Genomic DNA, 16500 nt, shown 5'->3' with positions numbered 1-16500 from the left:
CTGCTCTGCCATGATTGAATGTTTGTATTGGGTTCCACTGTGGATAACATGAGGATTCATTCCAGATAATAGCAAGATCATTTTAAAGCAGTCAAGGAAGGCTAAGGTATCACCAGCAACTACAGAATGCTGATGCCAAGGGCCAGGCTCTATCCACACCAGTTGAGCTTCCGTTCTGATTGTTTGGTGCCTCTGCTGGGTATTGACTGGATATTTTGCCAGGCACCCTCATTCCCCATAGGAAGGCACAATACAGTGTGGCAGCATCATTCTTAATGAATTGTTATGTTTCTGATCACCTTTACACATGCTTTTTAATCCCTCAAATGAGATTTTTTTATTTTTTTTGTTAAAAGTTAGTTATAAATTCTAACTCTTAAACTATTTCCTTTCATATAACCAAATCTGTTTTTAAATATTCCTCTGCTGTTTTAAAAGAAAGATACCCAGTTTCCCTGAATTAATTACAATGAGTTTGACATTCTCCTTTCATTCATATTATTTTCCTTCAAGAGTTCTGTGCTCCCTAGAGTCTTGAGGTCTCTTTCCGCTCTTGCCAAGAAAGAGATATTTTTGCTGTGTGTTAACTGGACACAAGATTGGCCAACTAAAGATGCTATCTGGGTGCTAGTGGCTCAAGCCTGTAATTGTAGCTACTCAGGCGTATGCAAGCCTTCATCTCTAGTCAGCCATCAAAAAGTTGGGCTGGAGGTGTGGCTCAAGTGGTAGAGCACCAGCCATGAACAAACAGAGTACAAGGCACCCCTTCCCCCGCCCCTCGTACTAGCAAAATGAAAGGAAAAAAAAAAGAAAATGTTATTCGAAGCCAGTCACAGAGAAAAAAACAGAGAACAGTGACTGTCTGGTTAGAAATACTGTGCATCCCAGCAGCTCTAGACATTTGGAATTTTGTCTCTATTAAGCACAATAGTGACAATGATACCTGCCATTTGTGGGTGACTCATCTTGGGCTCTGTATGATGTTTTGTACACAGTGGCATGTTGGAGCTGATGTGACAAGTTCATCTTAAAGTTACTTTTGGTTCATTATGGCACTGTAGGGTCTGGGGCACCGTGTGCCTGGGGGATTTCATGATCAGCCCACTGCTGACTTAGCCAATCCCTCACAGAGTTTATGACCTAGGAAAGCTGTGGGTTGCTTACTCTGAGCTAAACCTTTTCAATGAATCCTAAATCATGATAGACAAGAGAGGTAGAAGTACTCACAGAGGATCCATGCTGACTTCCTGCAAAATTCCCAGATGGTTGCTTCATTCTGCAATGAGACTCAGTCGGGTGTATTATCTCACCGTGGCCTTGGGACTGGCCACCCTGGTCTGTCACGGAGCACTAGAGTCATGAGGATGTCAAGTGGGTAGAGAGAGGATCACGTGGGCTGGAGCCTCCAAGCACCTGCAGCCAGATATGCAAACAGGGCCCAGGTGTGAATCCTCCATCGTGAGGACTTGGGAGAGAGCTCCGTGGGTGAAGGGGTCCCACACGTGAGATTTAGAGGAGAGAAGACAGACTAGCCTGTAGTCCAGACACCTCTTGAGTGTTGGAAGGGAGAGGAGGAAGGTGGAGCTGAACAGTATTAATTACCATTGAGGACCCTGCTTCCTCTGGGTTCCCTAGGGAGTGAAGAGGTTACTTCAGTGGTGTTTGGGAAACCCACACCTAGAAGACTTTCTTTTGTTGCTCTTTGTACCTTGTTTGTACATGTAATTGGTTACTTGTGTTATACAATCCACCAGACTCTGAAAAGCTCCTTTGTGTGGCCGAGGACACTACTCTGCTACATCCTTCCAGGGACAAGATAAGGAAGCCAGGAAGACCCACATCCCACCACGTATAAAAGCCTTTCCCCTCTCCCCAAGGAGTAGGGGCTTATTCTGAACTCTGTCATGGAGCAATGCCTGGCGCTTATTAAGTGCTTACTAAGCCAGGACATTCCTATGGGAAAGACCCCATTCATTCATATCCAACGCACTGGGCTTGGTTCCCTTTTCAACCTGCTCTTGTTGCCTGTCCTTTTTCTCTCTTCCCTCAGCAGTCACACCACAAGTCTTTTAGCTGCACATCTTGCTTCTTGTTCAGTTGCATCTCCTAGATGGAATCAGGACAGGAAATGCTCCCACAGGGCACAAACAGCCCCATAACTGCTTTCTCCTTTCCCTTCCCTCTGTGTACAAACAAGGGGAGAACTTCAGCCGGCATTTCCATCTCAGGTCTCAACCAAAGCCAAGCTGCATCAATAATCATTTCCTGAAGTCATTTCTCACTTTTAGTCTGCCCTTTTCTGAACATGGTGCTATAATGGCAAATTACAAACTCATTCCTCCTCTTTCCCTCTTAACTTGATTCTCCCATTATTAACTCTCCGAACGGAGAATTAGGAAAAGACTCACTGGGAGTCCTCACTTTTTTTTTCTTTTTTCTTTCCTTTTTTTTTTTTTCCTTTTTGGTGACAGTGCTGGGGTTTGAACTCAGGACCTGGGCACTGTCCCTTAGCTCTTTCACTCAAGGGTGGCATTCTGCCACTTGAACAACAGCTCCACATTTGGCTTTTTGTTGGTTAATTGGAAGAAGAGCCTCACAGACTTTCCTGCACTGGCTGGCTTCAAACGGTGATCCTCAGATCTCAGCCTCCTGAGTAGCTAAGATTATAGGTGTGAGCCACTGGGGCCTGGCAAATCCTCACCTTTGAACTGTCCAGAAGTTTAGGCCTTGTGGCCATGAAGCTCCAGCCTATGGTGATATGCTCCTGTAAGCCCTGTGAGCGCATGGCATCCCAGAGTGTCCTTTGGACCATGCTTGGGGTCTCCTTCCTCTCCCCTACTGCCTTCCTCACTATGATTCCTACAATTTTTTTCTGGACCATTACTCCCCTCCCAGTTTCTCAGTGCTATAGGCCCCAGAAAAGAGTTGGTGAGAGATGGAGCTCTGTCCATACGATTCATGCCCACCCCTTGCTTCTTCAGTCCTGTCCCTGCATTAGATTGGCTTGTGAAGAAAATCAGAAAGCACCATTTTAGTACTGTTGATATACATTAGACCCACATGTGTTAAGTGTCTTAAGAAGCTGTGAGTTCCAAATGTAAACCAGTGTGCCATTTCATCCTCAGTCCCACAGCGCTGAGCTCTGCGTCCATCCGGTGTGTTCATTTTCTGTGGTTGCTGTAACAAATTCCTTAATGACTTAGGGCTGGGGATAAAGCTCAGTGGCAGAGCACTTGCTAATATGTGTGAAGCCCTGCATTTGAACTCCAGCACTGCAAAAGAACAAGAGTGGCCTAAAACAACACAAATATAGAGATCAGAATCACAAAATTAATTCCATGGGCCAATGCCAATCAACTTGTCAGCTGGGCCTTACTTTTTTTTGGAGAGTCAAGAAAAACTCCCTTTATGTAACTTTCGCATCTTCTAGAAGCTGCCTATATTCTTTCTTGTCTTCTGATTTCTACTTTCAACTTCAAAGTCAACAGCATAGCATTTTCTAATTTCTCTCTCTTCTTTCCCTTCTTTTCTCTCCTTCCTTCTCCCTCCCCTCCTTCCTATTCTCTCCCTCCCTCTCATTCTTCCCTTCTCTCCTTCCTTCCTCACTCTTTTCCTTTGTTTCTCCCTTCCTCCCTCTCTTCTCTCTAGGTAGAAGGACTGTCATTGTAGATCACTCTTGACCTTGACCCTCCTACCTTCCCCCCCCCAATCAGTCACACTTGTGATTGATTGAATCAGCCAATATTCCATATCGACAAGGTATCTCTAAGGGACCACATTCACAGGTTTCAGGAATTAGGGTACAGGTATCTTGCAGGAGAGGGACATTCTTTTGACTGCACATCAAGAAAACCACATTCACACTGTGATTTCTCTAAAAAACGTGAACATCGAAGCCAGCTTTCTAATTCCTTGCTTTATTTCCAGATGCAGAGGGAACTTGTGTATGCAAGAGGAGATGGCCCCGGTACCTCTCGGCCTGGATCCACAGCTCACCCAGCCCATGCAATTCCCAATTCCCCACCATCCACGCCTGCGCCCCATTCCATGCCCCCCTCCCCATCCAGAATTCCTTACGGGGGCACACGCCCCATGGTTATTCCTGGAAATGCCACCATCCCCAGAGACAGACTGTCCAGCCTGCCAGTCTCCAGATCCATCTCGCCAAGCCCCAGCGCCATTTTGGAAAGGAGAGACGTCAAGCCTGATGAGGACCTGAGCGGCAAAAACATGGCTCTGTACAGGAACGAGAGCTTCTACGCGGATCCTTACCTGTACCACGAGGGACGGATGAGCATAGCCTCGTCGCACGGCGGGCACCCCCTGGATGTCCCCGACCATATCATTGCCTATCACCGCACGGCGATTCGGTCGGCCAGTGCGTACTGTAACCCCGCCTTGCAAGCAGAGATGCACATGGAGCAGTCACTGTACAGACAGAAATCCAGGAAATATCCCGACAGCCATTTGCCGACCCTGGGCTCCAAAACACCCCCTGCCTCTCCTCACCGAGTCGGTGACCTGAGAATGATAGACATGCACCCTCACAACAATGCACCCGACCGGGCCTCGCCCAGTCGCCAGTCTTTTAAAAAGGAGCCAGGCACCTTGGTGTACATTGAAAAGCCACGGAACACGCCAGGATTATCCGGCATTGTGGACCTCGGGCCTCCTCTCGTTGAGAAGCAAGTGTATGCCTACAGCACTGCTACAATCCCCAAAGACAGAGAGACCAGGTAAGGCCTGGGGCCTGGCAGACGGTGTTCTCTAGAGACCAAAGCAGGAGAGGAGAAAGCTGGCAGCAGAGAAGGCTGTTTCCTGCACGGTTGCTGAGCGGGTGGGGTTGGGTGTGGTACAGCAGGAGTATGCACTAGGAAGGACAGGTGTAGCCACAAGGAAGCTCAGTCCTGTAGTGTGGCACTCTGACTCACAACACTTGTGTCATTCACAAGAAAAGTATTCTTAACTGAAGCCATTCAGACAAGTGGATCAAGAGGTGATGGGGAGTCAATAAGGACTGCGGAGTTGAACGGTTCACAATGGCGATTGATATTTTGCTTTTAGGATGTCATTTTGTTTTTCCATATGGCTTGGGGACAGGAATGGGTTACTGCCCTGTCTTCCGAGATGATAAAAATGTGAGTGTCTGTGAACATGACATGGTTTAAATTTAATGGTTATTTGGAAGTGGTGCTGAAATCAGCGAAGTTTTTCTAGTGAATAAGGCATTGAAAATTGCTTCTTAAATATTATAATTGTATTTTATTTCATCAGTCCTGAGCCTCTCTCCTCTATCATCCAAAAAAATCTATAAAGTAACAACAGAAAAGCTAACTTTGATACAGGAAATTGCTAAAGCCTGAATGGATTGGAGAACTTGGTAAAAAATCTGGTCAAAGAAATGGCAACTGCAGAGGTTGGCATATGTAACCGCTGTCATATATGAATTCAGAAGGAGGAAATGTAAGAAATAAGAATCAGGGGCTGGTAGTGGTGACACATGCCTGTAATCCTAGTGATCTAGAAGTCAGAGATGGGAGGATCATGGTTAAACGCCAGCCTACACACACAAATATAGCAAAACCATATCCTGAAGAATTGCATGTCTGCAATCCTAGTTATATGGTAAAAATAAGAGAATCACCCTCCAAGGCCAGCTCTGGGCAGAAGCAGACTGTGTTTGAAAGGAACTAAAGCATGTAGGGCTGCAAGTGTGGCTCAAGCCTTAACACATTTGTGTAGCAAACATAAGGCCATGAGTTCAAACCCCAGTCTGCCAAAACAAAAATAAACAAAAAATTAAAAAAATTAAAATCTGGTGTTCAGTTACTTAGAACCTTCTTAGACCACTGCCCCTCACTAAAAAATGGTATTATTATATGACTTTATAAAAAATAAGTCCAAACTTGTGAATGAATTAGGAACTGTCTAGTGAACTGTTTTTATACACAACTCAGAAAGCTCTGTCCATTCTAGCAGAATGTTATCATGGAAAGCTGACCCTCTGTGTCTATTTACTCATAAGGATCTCATGCAGAGGGCTTCCAGGAGAACAGAACGAGAATAAACATGAACATTTGAAAGTCTTTAATGCAACAATAAATTCTAACCCCCGCAGTTAGAAAACCCGCAACAATGACTGGCTTGCTTATGTAGAACTAAGAAAACTTAAGGATTGGAAAAATACTCATTGCCTCCTTCCCAAAGCCCTTAGCAATGAAAGTCTAAGATGCCTAGGAAGGGACACCCACAGCAGCTCATCAACACAGACCAGCATCACCACCAGAGAGGAAGCTAGCAAGACACAACAAAGGCTCAGGAGCTTGTGCTGAGAGCTATGGGACAGGGCGACAGATGGTCCCAATGGTGGGCAGCAGGGGGCAGGGCAGGGAATGGTGCATAACTGCTAAGGGGGGGGGGGACTTAGAGCCATAGAATTCAGTGGGGGACAAGAAAAAGAATCAGCCTCCAGGCTGGTCCCACCTCCTGCCACATCCCACACTGCCCTGCCTGGTGGGTGGCAGAGGACGGGAGATTCAGCTCCATCCACCTCCTGCATTCTGGGTCCATGATGGCCAGCTGTGGTGTCCTCCCGGTCTCCAGCAGCCAACCATCACTGAGCACCTAGTATGGAAGCAGTGGAACCTGTGAAATGCCCCCCCCCCCTTTTTTTTTTTTTTTAGAACACCCCGTCTTCTGCCCTGGCCTGCTGCCCTCAGACACCCCTGTGCCTACCTCAAAACCACATGTTCCTATCTTGTGTTAGAAAACCTTCTCAGGAATCACATGACTGTGTGTTTACCTACAATCGAGCATATTAGAAAAATTCACCAAGATGATTGCACCCTGAACTGCAGTCATGGTGGCCAGCTCCCATGATGATGGCCGTCACTCTGAACGGGATTGTACATGTTCACGTGGCTTCCTGGACCCCTGCAATGTACAACAGCTCCCGCTCCTCACCTGCTAACTAGCTCCACAGGGGCCAATTGATGGTGAGGGCAGATGGGGGGCGGCTTGCCAAGATCCATCCTGTGACACTGCGTGCACACACACACCACAGACAAAACACACACACCTCACATGTAGTGCCGGTGTGAGGAAAGACCATGCTTCTCCACTATTTCACTCCTTCTCCCCACAACTGTGAGGGAAGTGTGCCATGGCAGCTCTCCAATAAAGGGAACCAGAACCCACAACTTCTGTTCTCTGCCTTTCCACCCATCCACAGTGTTACCTAAACAGGTAGAGCAAGGGACAGAAAGTATGGTCTGTGTCCTCCCTGCTGAATGCAAGGACTAGGCTGGCCAGCAGTGGTGTGAGGGGCAGCTACTACATATCAGGGGCCTTTTCTGCACACACATGAGGGTAAGTGTTTCCATTAGTCTCATATTGAAGTCATCATCACAACCATGTGCTGTGCATCCCCATTTTAGGATCAGGGAGGTTCAGTAGCTTTTCCACTATCACAAAGCTGGTAAGAAGCATACTATATCAAAGTCTATTGAAGAATGTCTACTTTTTGCCAGGCAGGGTTGTGCATGCTTGTAATCTGAGAACTGGTGAAGGCCAAAGAAGGAGGATCAGAGACCAGCCTAAGCTGCATGGTGAAACCTCGTCTCAAAAAAAAAACCCAGGGCTGCTGAGCACCAGTAGTTGATACCTGTAATCCTAGCTACCCAGCAGGCTGAGAGCTGAAGAACACAGTTCAAAGCCAACCCAGGCAGGACAGTCTGTGAGATTATTATCTCCATTTAACCAAAAACTGAAAACGGAGCTGTGGTTTACATGGTAGAGTACCAGTGTTGAGTCAAAAAAAAAAAAAAGCTAAGAGGACAGTTCCTAAGCCCTGAGTTCAAGCTCCAATACTGGCACAGGTACACACACACACACACACACACACACACAAGGACTTGGGGTGTAATGCCCAATGATAGATTAGTTTTACCTCATGTCCAGGGGTATATGTGTTTCTACAGGGCAGTATTGTGCCTTGTAACTAAGAGATAGGGGACATTCCAGTCTCCCCACATTTGCCCAGGACAGGTAAGTAAAGTCAGGAGTGAATTCTGAACATTTCAGCCAGATTCCTTCCAAAACTGTTTCAGAACTAGATACTAAGTGACTGCTCCCAAAGGATATTTACAGTCACAAACATGGTAGAATTTGCATAATTATACTGCTAAATATATACATGCCATTTAAAATATAACTGCCCTAGCTAGTATATTAGCACAATTATGTAGAAATCAGGAAAGCAAGAAGAGAACATTCTTGGTAGGTTTTATTTTGTTAAAAAAAAAGAAAGAAAGAAAGAATATGAGTCCTGTGTCAAAGAAAAAAATTTTTAACAAGAACACCAGCAGCAATTACCGAAGCACAAAATTATAGTCCATTGTCTGGTTTATCCTATGACGTTATTTGAGAAATATTTAATCTGGGTAAGTATTTTCAACGAGTGTTTCACCTTTTAAAAAAAATATAACTTCATAGGTACAGAAAATGCCAAACCAATTTTGGTTGCAATTTCATGTTATTAAAAAGCAAATAAACCTGAGAGTGGTTTATATGAAACTCTCAGGAGAAATTTTACATCTAAGACGTGAAGCAACAAAAACACAGGGAGGGGTTGCCACTTGGCGCCCTCTGAGCACTGCTGGATCCCTCTGCTGTTCCAGAGGGCCCTCCAATGCCATTACAAAGATCTGCAGAACACTAAGCATCAGGGGGAAAATGCTCGCCTGCATCTATACTCGGTAGACACAGCAGAAACTGGTTTGAAGAAACATGATTTTATAACCACTCTGTTGACATAGAAATTGTGTCTATCAAGACCTAAGTAATTTAATCTTTTTTTTTTTGGGGGGGAGGCACTAGGACCCTTATACTTGCTAGGTAAGCACTCTTAACTCTATACTTGCTAGGTAAGCACTCTTAACTCTTGAATCACACTTCCAGCACTTTTTTTGTTTTTAGTTTAGTTGTTGTGGTTGTTTTTAAATCAGATCGGGTCATATCAAGTTTATACCTCAATTCTCCTATTTCTGCCCCCCACCCCCCAAGTAGTTGAAATTACAGCTGTGCACCACCCCTGGCTTGTTTGTTGAGATAGTAATGCAGGAATGTCTGGCTAACTTTTTGCCTAGACTACTAGCCTTGACCCTTGATCCTCTCTAGTAGCTGGAATTACAGGTATGTGCGCCTATATCTAGCCCTGTTTAATTTTGATTTGTGTAGTTGGTCTTACGCTCTGTTTTCAAGAAGCTGGTATCTCTTTGCTTTCTAACGGTATTTCAGTAAGCCGTAATGATAGTTTGTACCAAGAAGACCTGGAATTAGGTGTATGTCGTACAAGCTGAGTAAAAGGGAGTTGTCCCTCCCAGAAATGCTGGGACAGGCACACATCACAAGCACTTTGACTCTCAGAACAGCCCTCTTATGTCAGACCTTCTAGAAAGATAGTCTTGGAGTGTTTAGGGGCTTTCCCCAGATTATCTCCCTTCCCCTGAGCCTCTGAGAAGAAAGTAGGTCCCAGTGACTGGGAGACAGTGACAGAGAGACAGTGTGTCCAAGGTGGTTTAATCTTCCGTTAGCCATAAAATTACTTCATTAAGCAGCACTATTATCGCTGGCCATGACCTGAAACAGCCCTTAAGGACTGTAACATCTGCTGGGAGCTTTTGTGCCTCACACCTGTAACCCTAGCTACTCGGGAGGCTGAGACCTACGGACTGCAGTTCACAGCCAGCCTGGACAGGAAAAGTCTGTGAGACTCTTATCTCCAATTAACCATTGAAAAGCTGGAAGTGGAGCTGTGGCTCAAGTGGTAGAGCACTAGCCTTGAACAAAAAAAGCTAAGGGACAGTGCCCAGACCCAGAGTTCAAGCCAAAAGAAAGGAAGGAAGGAAGAAAGAAAGAAAGAAAGAAAGAAAGAAAGAAAGAAGGAGGGAGGGAGGCTGAGGAGAAAGGAAGACATTTATATCTTGCTATTTTCTACTTGTAGTTTAGATCACATAATGTAAAATGCCTTTATGGAAATAATAGAATTCAAGGGTGCTCACTGTAAAGCAACAACTTCCTTCCTTATAAATGTGTGGACCATTCGCCTTGTGTGGAATATGGTTTATCCATATGCCATGAACTTGAGCTCACGTCCCCTGTGTCCATTGATGTGCACAGAGAGCTGCTAAGTTCAACAAACTAGGGCCCTTGTCTGGACCCCTGTGTCTGGAGAAGCAGCCACATGAGGCCTTGCTGTGGTTTCTGAGGAGCAGTAGAATTAGAGCCAGGATCCCCTTCTTACCTTTGGCCTAATACAAAAAAAAGGGGGAAGAAACCTGAATGTACAAAGGAAGCCTACGAGCTAACTAGTAGCTGTGTCTGTTTCAGATTATTTACAATGTGATCTCATCTTACACCTTTAAATGTGATTGTGTTGGTAGCTTTGGAGTCTGATGGATTTTTGGCTTGATCAGATGCAATTTTAAATTTATGTTTATGTCATTTAAAACTGTCTACAAAGACTGGCAGACCTTTGAAGACTTTCTGAACTGTTTATCTTGCTAGAGAGCAGTGATCTGAGTAATCAAAAAAGAAAGATGGATGGGGGCTGGGAAGGTGGCTCAGTGGTAGAGCGCTTGCCTTGCATGCCAGAGGCCCTGGGTTCAATTCCTCAGCACCACATAAGCAAAAAGAAAAAAGCCGGAAGTGGCGCTGTGGCTCAAGTGGTAGAGCTCTAGCCTTGAGCTGAAGAGCTGAGGGACAGTGCCCAGGCCCAGAGTTCAGGCCCCACTACCGGACCCCCCCACACACAAAAAAAAGAAGGAATTGTTTTCTTTCTTACTTTTGACCCATACCAGCAGACCTCTGAGTGGGTGGACTTGGTACCTCTCAGAAGCAGAACTTTTTAACCTGCTTGAGCTTTAGTCTGATGATTTGTCATGGGGGTCGCCTTGTGTGGGGCAAACTACTCCTTACTCCTGCCCTACTCCCAACAATCAAGACGTTTCCAGACTTCTCTCTTACTGCTCAGTTGCTTCAGTCCCTCTGTCCACTGTCCAGAGAGGCAATAAGTCATAGTAGACTTGAAAGCCCCACTGCCCAGGTTTAAATCTCAGTTCCAATACTTGTTAGCAGTTGGGGGTTTTTGACAAAGTATAGGATCTTGCCCTTCTTCTTTTACTCACTTATACTAACTACTGAGCAGGATAAATAAGGGCTGGAGAAGTGGTTCCGGTGATAGAATATCTGCCTAGCAAGCCCAAGGACCTGAGTTCAAATCCCAGTACTGCCAAACAGGATACGTAAGTACCTGAAGTTTCCTACTTTATACAAGGCATTCTACTAAATATTCATAAAAAGAAGATAGATCCTCAGAGATGGCTAGGACCAGGACTGCCTGAAGAGACAGGGAGACCTATTTTTAACATAATACCAGAAAACACAAAAAGATGGCATTTCTGGGCTGAGAGAATAACACTAAAAGTGAACAGAGAAGAGCAGATTTACCTGGACATAAAGGTCAAAGTAGAATATAGTTATAGAGTACCAAAGCCTTTTTTTTTTTTTTGCGGAAGGACTATGGTTTGAACTCAGAAGTAAAGCAAGTGCTTTACCATTGGAGCCACACTTCCCGCTCCTTTTTGCTTTGGTCTACTTATCAGACAGAGTCTCATGCTTTTTTCCTGGAGTTTGCATGGACCATGAGTCTCCTACCTCTGTCTCCTAAATACCTGGGATGACAGGCATGTGCCACCATACCCAGTCTGAAGTGGACTTAGTTCTCAGTCCATTTCAGGAAAGTAGTCAGTGATTGGTCATTTTCTTCATGCTAGAGGCAAAGACAAGAGAGGTTTAGGGCATACATTTAAGATTGCTTCTGAACTGCCAGGTGGATGATAAAGACAGAGGAGGGTGGAAATAACCAGGTTATCTGTCTAGATGCCTGGTAGCACCAGCTCAGCTCTTGTTTGAAATGCTTTCTCATGGAGCTCTAATGATGGATCAATAAATGTTTATTGAGCCCCTCTTGTGTACGTGACTCTGAACTAAATGCTTTGGTGTGGACATCAAGAAACTTAGATGTGGTTCTCATGCATAGCTATAGCCACAAACATGAAAAACTCAGACCCATCTATAGGTCTGCCACAATAAAGTACAGGAAGCTTCTGAGTGCCCCAGGCCTACTGAACCTGCATTGTGGGATTTCACTCTGGGCCTTTCTCTTGGCTTTGGTAATGCTAAAGAAAGATTCACAGACACACTTTATCAGATCAAATTAATAGCCATTCTTTGCTCTTCCTTCTGAGAAAGTGGTTTGTTCTAGACAACACAAGCTGAGCAAGGTGGCTCACACCTGTAGTCCCAGCTTCTCAGGAGACAGCCATTGGGGTGCTCTTGCCATCCGGAGAGTAACAGTGTCTCCTGGCAATGAGGGAAAAGGGAGGAGGACTTGCCAAACTTGAGGCAACTTCCAAAGGCTTAAATTCCAGGGGGGAAATCTCTCCCCAATGCTTGGAAGTCCAGCTGGGAAGTTAGAACACGATTTTCTTTGAGAATAATAGAACTAATAATACGTTGTAGGTTAGAGGGGCTTGTGTGCCAGCTGGAAACCCAGCCACCACTTATCACAAGTCCTAAACAATGGGAGGACAAGTAAACCCCCCAATTACAAGGCTGCCATCATCTGGGGCACTGCTTATGCATAATTAATTCCAATGTAGTGATACAGACCACAGTTGATAAGAATTTAGAAAAAAAGGACCCTTTCCCAAAGTTCTACTGAGCAGAGAGGCTCTGTCAGTGAGTCAAGATTGTCAAACATTGGAGGCATGCCCATAATAAGGGGACATAACTTGCTTGAGAAGGTAGACTAGTCTTTATCCAGAATTTGCTGGATTTCTACCATGATGGTACCTGTGCAAATGACATCGTGGCGTATTTTGCCAGTCTGAGAAATCAAGTACCTGCCAATAAATTACTGCTTCATTCACAGGAATATGCCTTTGTAGGAAGTAGTATTTGCTAGTCATTTCTCCGACTTCCGAGTCCAGGGAACAGATGTGTGATGAACACATGTGATCACCTGACAGATTTATGAAGACAGCACTACTCTTGCATCAAAGACCTTCTGTCCAGAATACCAAAGAAGGACTACCACAGGTCATTGTTTCTTTTTATTTTTTACTTGTAGGACTAGGGTTTGAACTCAGGGCCTCATGCTTGCTAAGCAGTTGCTTACAATTTGAGCCATGCTGCTAACTAACCCCTTTAGTTATTCTCCAAATAAAGTCTTATGGTTTTGCCCAAAGTGTCTTTAGACAGTGATCTTCCTACCTTAAGCTTCCCACATAATTGGAATGACAAGCATACACCATTAGACCTGCTTAAGATGGCATCTTGGCACAGTTTTGCTAAGGCCAATTTCAAATCACATTCTTACCAATCTCAGCCTTCTGCATAGCTGAAATTACAGGTGGGAGCCACTATACCCAGCCCCTGTATTTACTTTAAACCAATGCCTCAAAAGGGAAAAAAAAAATCTTCTGTTCCAAATTGGATTAACTGTGCCTCTCTCTGGAATATTCATGAGTAGCTGTTAATTCTGAAACCAGAAAGGAAACCAGAGTCACCTAACTGCTGCACAATCAGATAATTCCCCTTGCTCACCAGCTGGAATGTCTTCAAAGGGAAGTCATAGTTAGGCAAAGGTCCAGCCTCCATCGAAGATGGCAGGGACAGCTCAGTGGGGCATCAGCATGGCATCCACCCAGGCTGAAGATGGGACTTGCCTAAGAAGCCTGAGGTGCTTCAGGTGGGCAGCCCCTGCTTGCTGATGCCCGGGCCACGTTAGCCTCTCTCTGGATTCCTTAATCTGTCGGATGGAGATCAGGGAATTAAACATTTATCCTTACTTGAACTCTGGACTTGACTTTTCATGAATAATGTGATTCACAACTGTAGCCAGGTCTCAGCATTAATTCTGATTTCCCAAATGGCAGGTCTCTAAATAGTCCATATTACTCACTCTGCACATGAAATCTAAGATGGATGGCCAGCTAGTCTGTCCCTCCCACCTTGTGTCCTCTCGGACAAATAAGAACCTTGGAGAACATTGTCCTAAGACTTCACCTTACAGACAACACAACAGCCAGGGACATTTTAGCAGTGCCAGGACCGGGGCTCCTCGTGTACATGCCCCTTTAATCTTCATGCCATCTCCATATTTATTATTATTATTACTACTACTATTATTATTATTTGTTCTGCTATTGAGGCTTGAACTCAGAGCATCAAGCTCTTGTGTAGCTTTTTTGCTTAAGTTGGTGCTTTACCATTTGAGCGACAGTTTCCCTTCAGGCTTTTCAATGGTTAATTAGAGGTAAGAAGCTCACAGGCTTTTCTGCTTAGGCTGGCTTTGAACCACAATCTTCAGATCTCAGCCTACTGAGTAGCTGAGATTACAGGTGTGAAACCCCAGTGCCCTCAATATTTTTCTGTCCTTGTAATGAAGGTCGTGTGTCCCTACTTCCTCCATCATGCCCAAGTAACTAGGAAGATAAGATTTAAAAAAAAAATACATCTGAGAAGCCACATGTAGAAAACACCCTCCTTCCTTGCTTATGTATGATTAACTTATTTCTTTGGGATCCACCCTAAGATCTTCCAGGTCACAAAGTAGGCAGAAACTGGGTGCAGTGGCAGGTGCCCAGACTTCCTGGCTACTGCAGAGATTAAGGCAGGAGGGTGATGAGTTGAAGGTCAGCTTAGGATACATAGCAAGACCCTATGTTAAAAACAACAACAGCAACCAAAAAAGTGGGAGTGGGGATCTTCTATCACAGCCTGCTGAGAACTGCTCAAGAGGCCCTATCTTCATTGCTTCTGACACCATCTCTCACTAGAAGGTAAATGGCACACTGGAGTGACAGAACAGCTATTCCTGCCAACTCATACCCGTATAAAAATGAGCAGTCACTTCTCAGAGCTTGAATGTGAAAGCTTCCCTGAGGGAAGAGAAAGAAAAGGCCAAACAGGTGATTTCATGTTGGCTGGCTGTGGGGAGTCAACAGGAAGTCAAGGGCCTCACCCCAGCCATGAGTCACCCAAGCAGGCTGCTCAGAGCCACCACACCAAGCACTACCCGGTAGTCTGCACGTGTCCCCCGAGTCCCTGACTTGCTGGATGGGGCTTTGTGTCCTAGGCTGGGGATGGCCGCTTCTATGTCTCAAGTGTCCTGGGCACTTTAAAGGAAAGTGGGTACCAGAATGCTTTGTGAACTGAAATGATCTCTTCTGTCAATAAGTCTTCTTGATGTAAAACCAGTTGCCAGCTAGTAGGGCCAGTCCTTCACATCTGAAAGTCTGTTGTAGTCTGCATTCAGGACTCGGAACCATTTCCTGCTCCCAGCCTGAGGAGCCTGCACAAAACGTCAACTGTGAAATAAATGAAAGGCCACCGGAAGGATCCCGAGTGCCTTGTTCTACTAGGAAGAACACTGTTGGCGCAGCAGAAATTGATTGTGCACTTTAGGAGTTAGGCCTGGGGGTGGCTGAGCTTTGACCTACTTGCCCTACCTGCCACACCTTTCTGGTTGTGTTGTTGTTGTTGTTGTTGTTTTAAGAATCAGCCAAGTGCTGATGACTTATTTCTATAAGTATAGCTACTCAGGAGGCTGAGATCTGGAGGATCCTTGTTTGAAGCCAATGCAGGAAGCAAAAGTTTGCTAGCCTTGAGTTCCAAAATAACTTAACAGAATGCTAGGCTGGAGGCATGACTCAAGCGGTAGAGTACCAGCCTACAAGTACAAGACCCAGCACTGGCTAAAAGAGGAAGGAAAAAAAAGATCACAGAGAGAATGGGAAGGACTATGAAGCCTAGTAGACACTCTTGTACTTCTACAAGTCTTCAGTGGAGTTGGTTTCAGTTGTGATCTCTTTTGGGTGGGGAACATAGAACCATGGATACTCATTTAACAACAGTAGGAAGAAGACTTAGGAGACCCTGTGTCCTCTGTATGAGTTCAGTTTTCATTACTGTAACAAAATACCTGACGTAAACAACTTAATTAGGGAAGAGCTTTCTTTTTGATTGGGGCTTGTGTGCAACTATTTGCTAAGGCTAGGGTGCATGGTAGACACCACGCGGACAAAAAGCAAAGAGAGGCCACGTGGAACGGGCATCCCCATATTTCCCTCAAGGTATACATACCCCATAATCCAATTTCCTTTTGTGAGACTCCCCACTCCCCTACCTCCTAAAGACCACACCATTTCTCATGGATGCCACAGAGGGTGAGGACCAACTCTTTAACACATAGGACCTTGGGGAAGCATTCAAGATCCAAGCTTTAACAATCCCTAGCCATTCCCTGCTAACAGCGCCACTCTGCACGCACAGCTCCTGCTTTGAACTTGGCGGTTTTCCTCCCTTTGAGACTTTGTACTTGTTTCTTCTTCCTTGAGCTTTCTTTCCCCCCAAACATCTTCCTGATGGATTCCT

The 16500-nt window shown here is 45.1% G+C and overlaps 1 protein-coding gene across 5 annotated transcripts in view; it reads left to right on the top strand.

Annotated features, from left to right (window-relative positions):
- Window positions 1-16500, top strand: part of Kiaa1217 (KIAA1217 ortholog) — a 267245-nt gene that overhangs the window by 209779 nt on the left and 40966 nt on the right. For all 5 annotated transcript variants that reach the window (XM_013014761.1, XM_013014762.1, XM_013014759.1 and 2 more), the window contains one exon: window positions 3928-4736. In XM_013014761.1, coding sequence (XP_012870215.1) covers window positions 3928-4736 — 809 coding nt within the window. The remainder of the gene's footprint in view (window positions 1-3927; window positions 4737-16500) is intronic.

Source organism: Dipodomys ordii, unplaced genomic scaffold, assembly GCF_000151885.1.
Source record: "Dipodomys ordii isolate 6190 unplaced genomic scaffold, Dord_2.0 Scaffold24, whole genome shotgun sequence".
NCBI classification, from domain to species: Eukaryota; Metazoa; Chordata; class Mammalia; order Rodentia; family Heteromyidae; genus Dipodomys; species Dipodomys ordii.
Note: the sequence above shows the minus strand (reverse complement) of the source record. Positions and strands in the feature narration are given on the sequence as shown.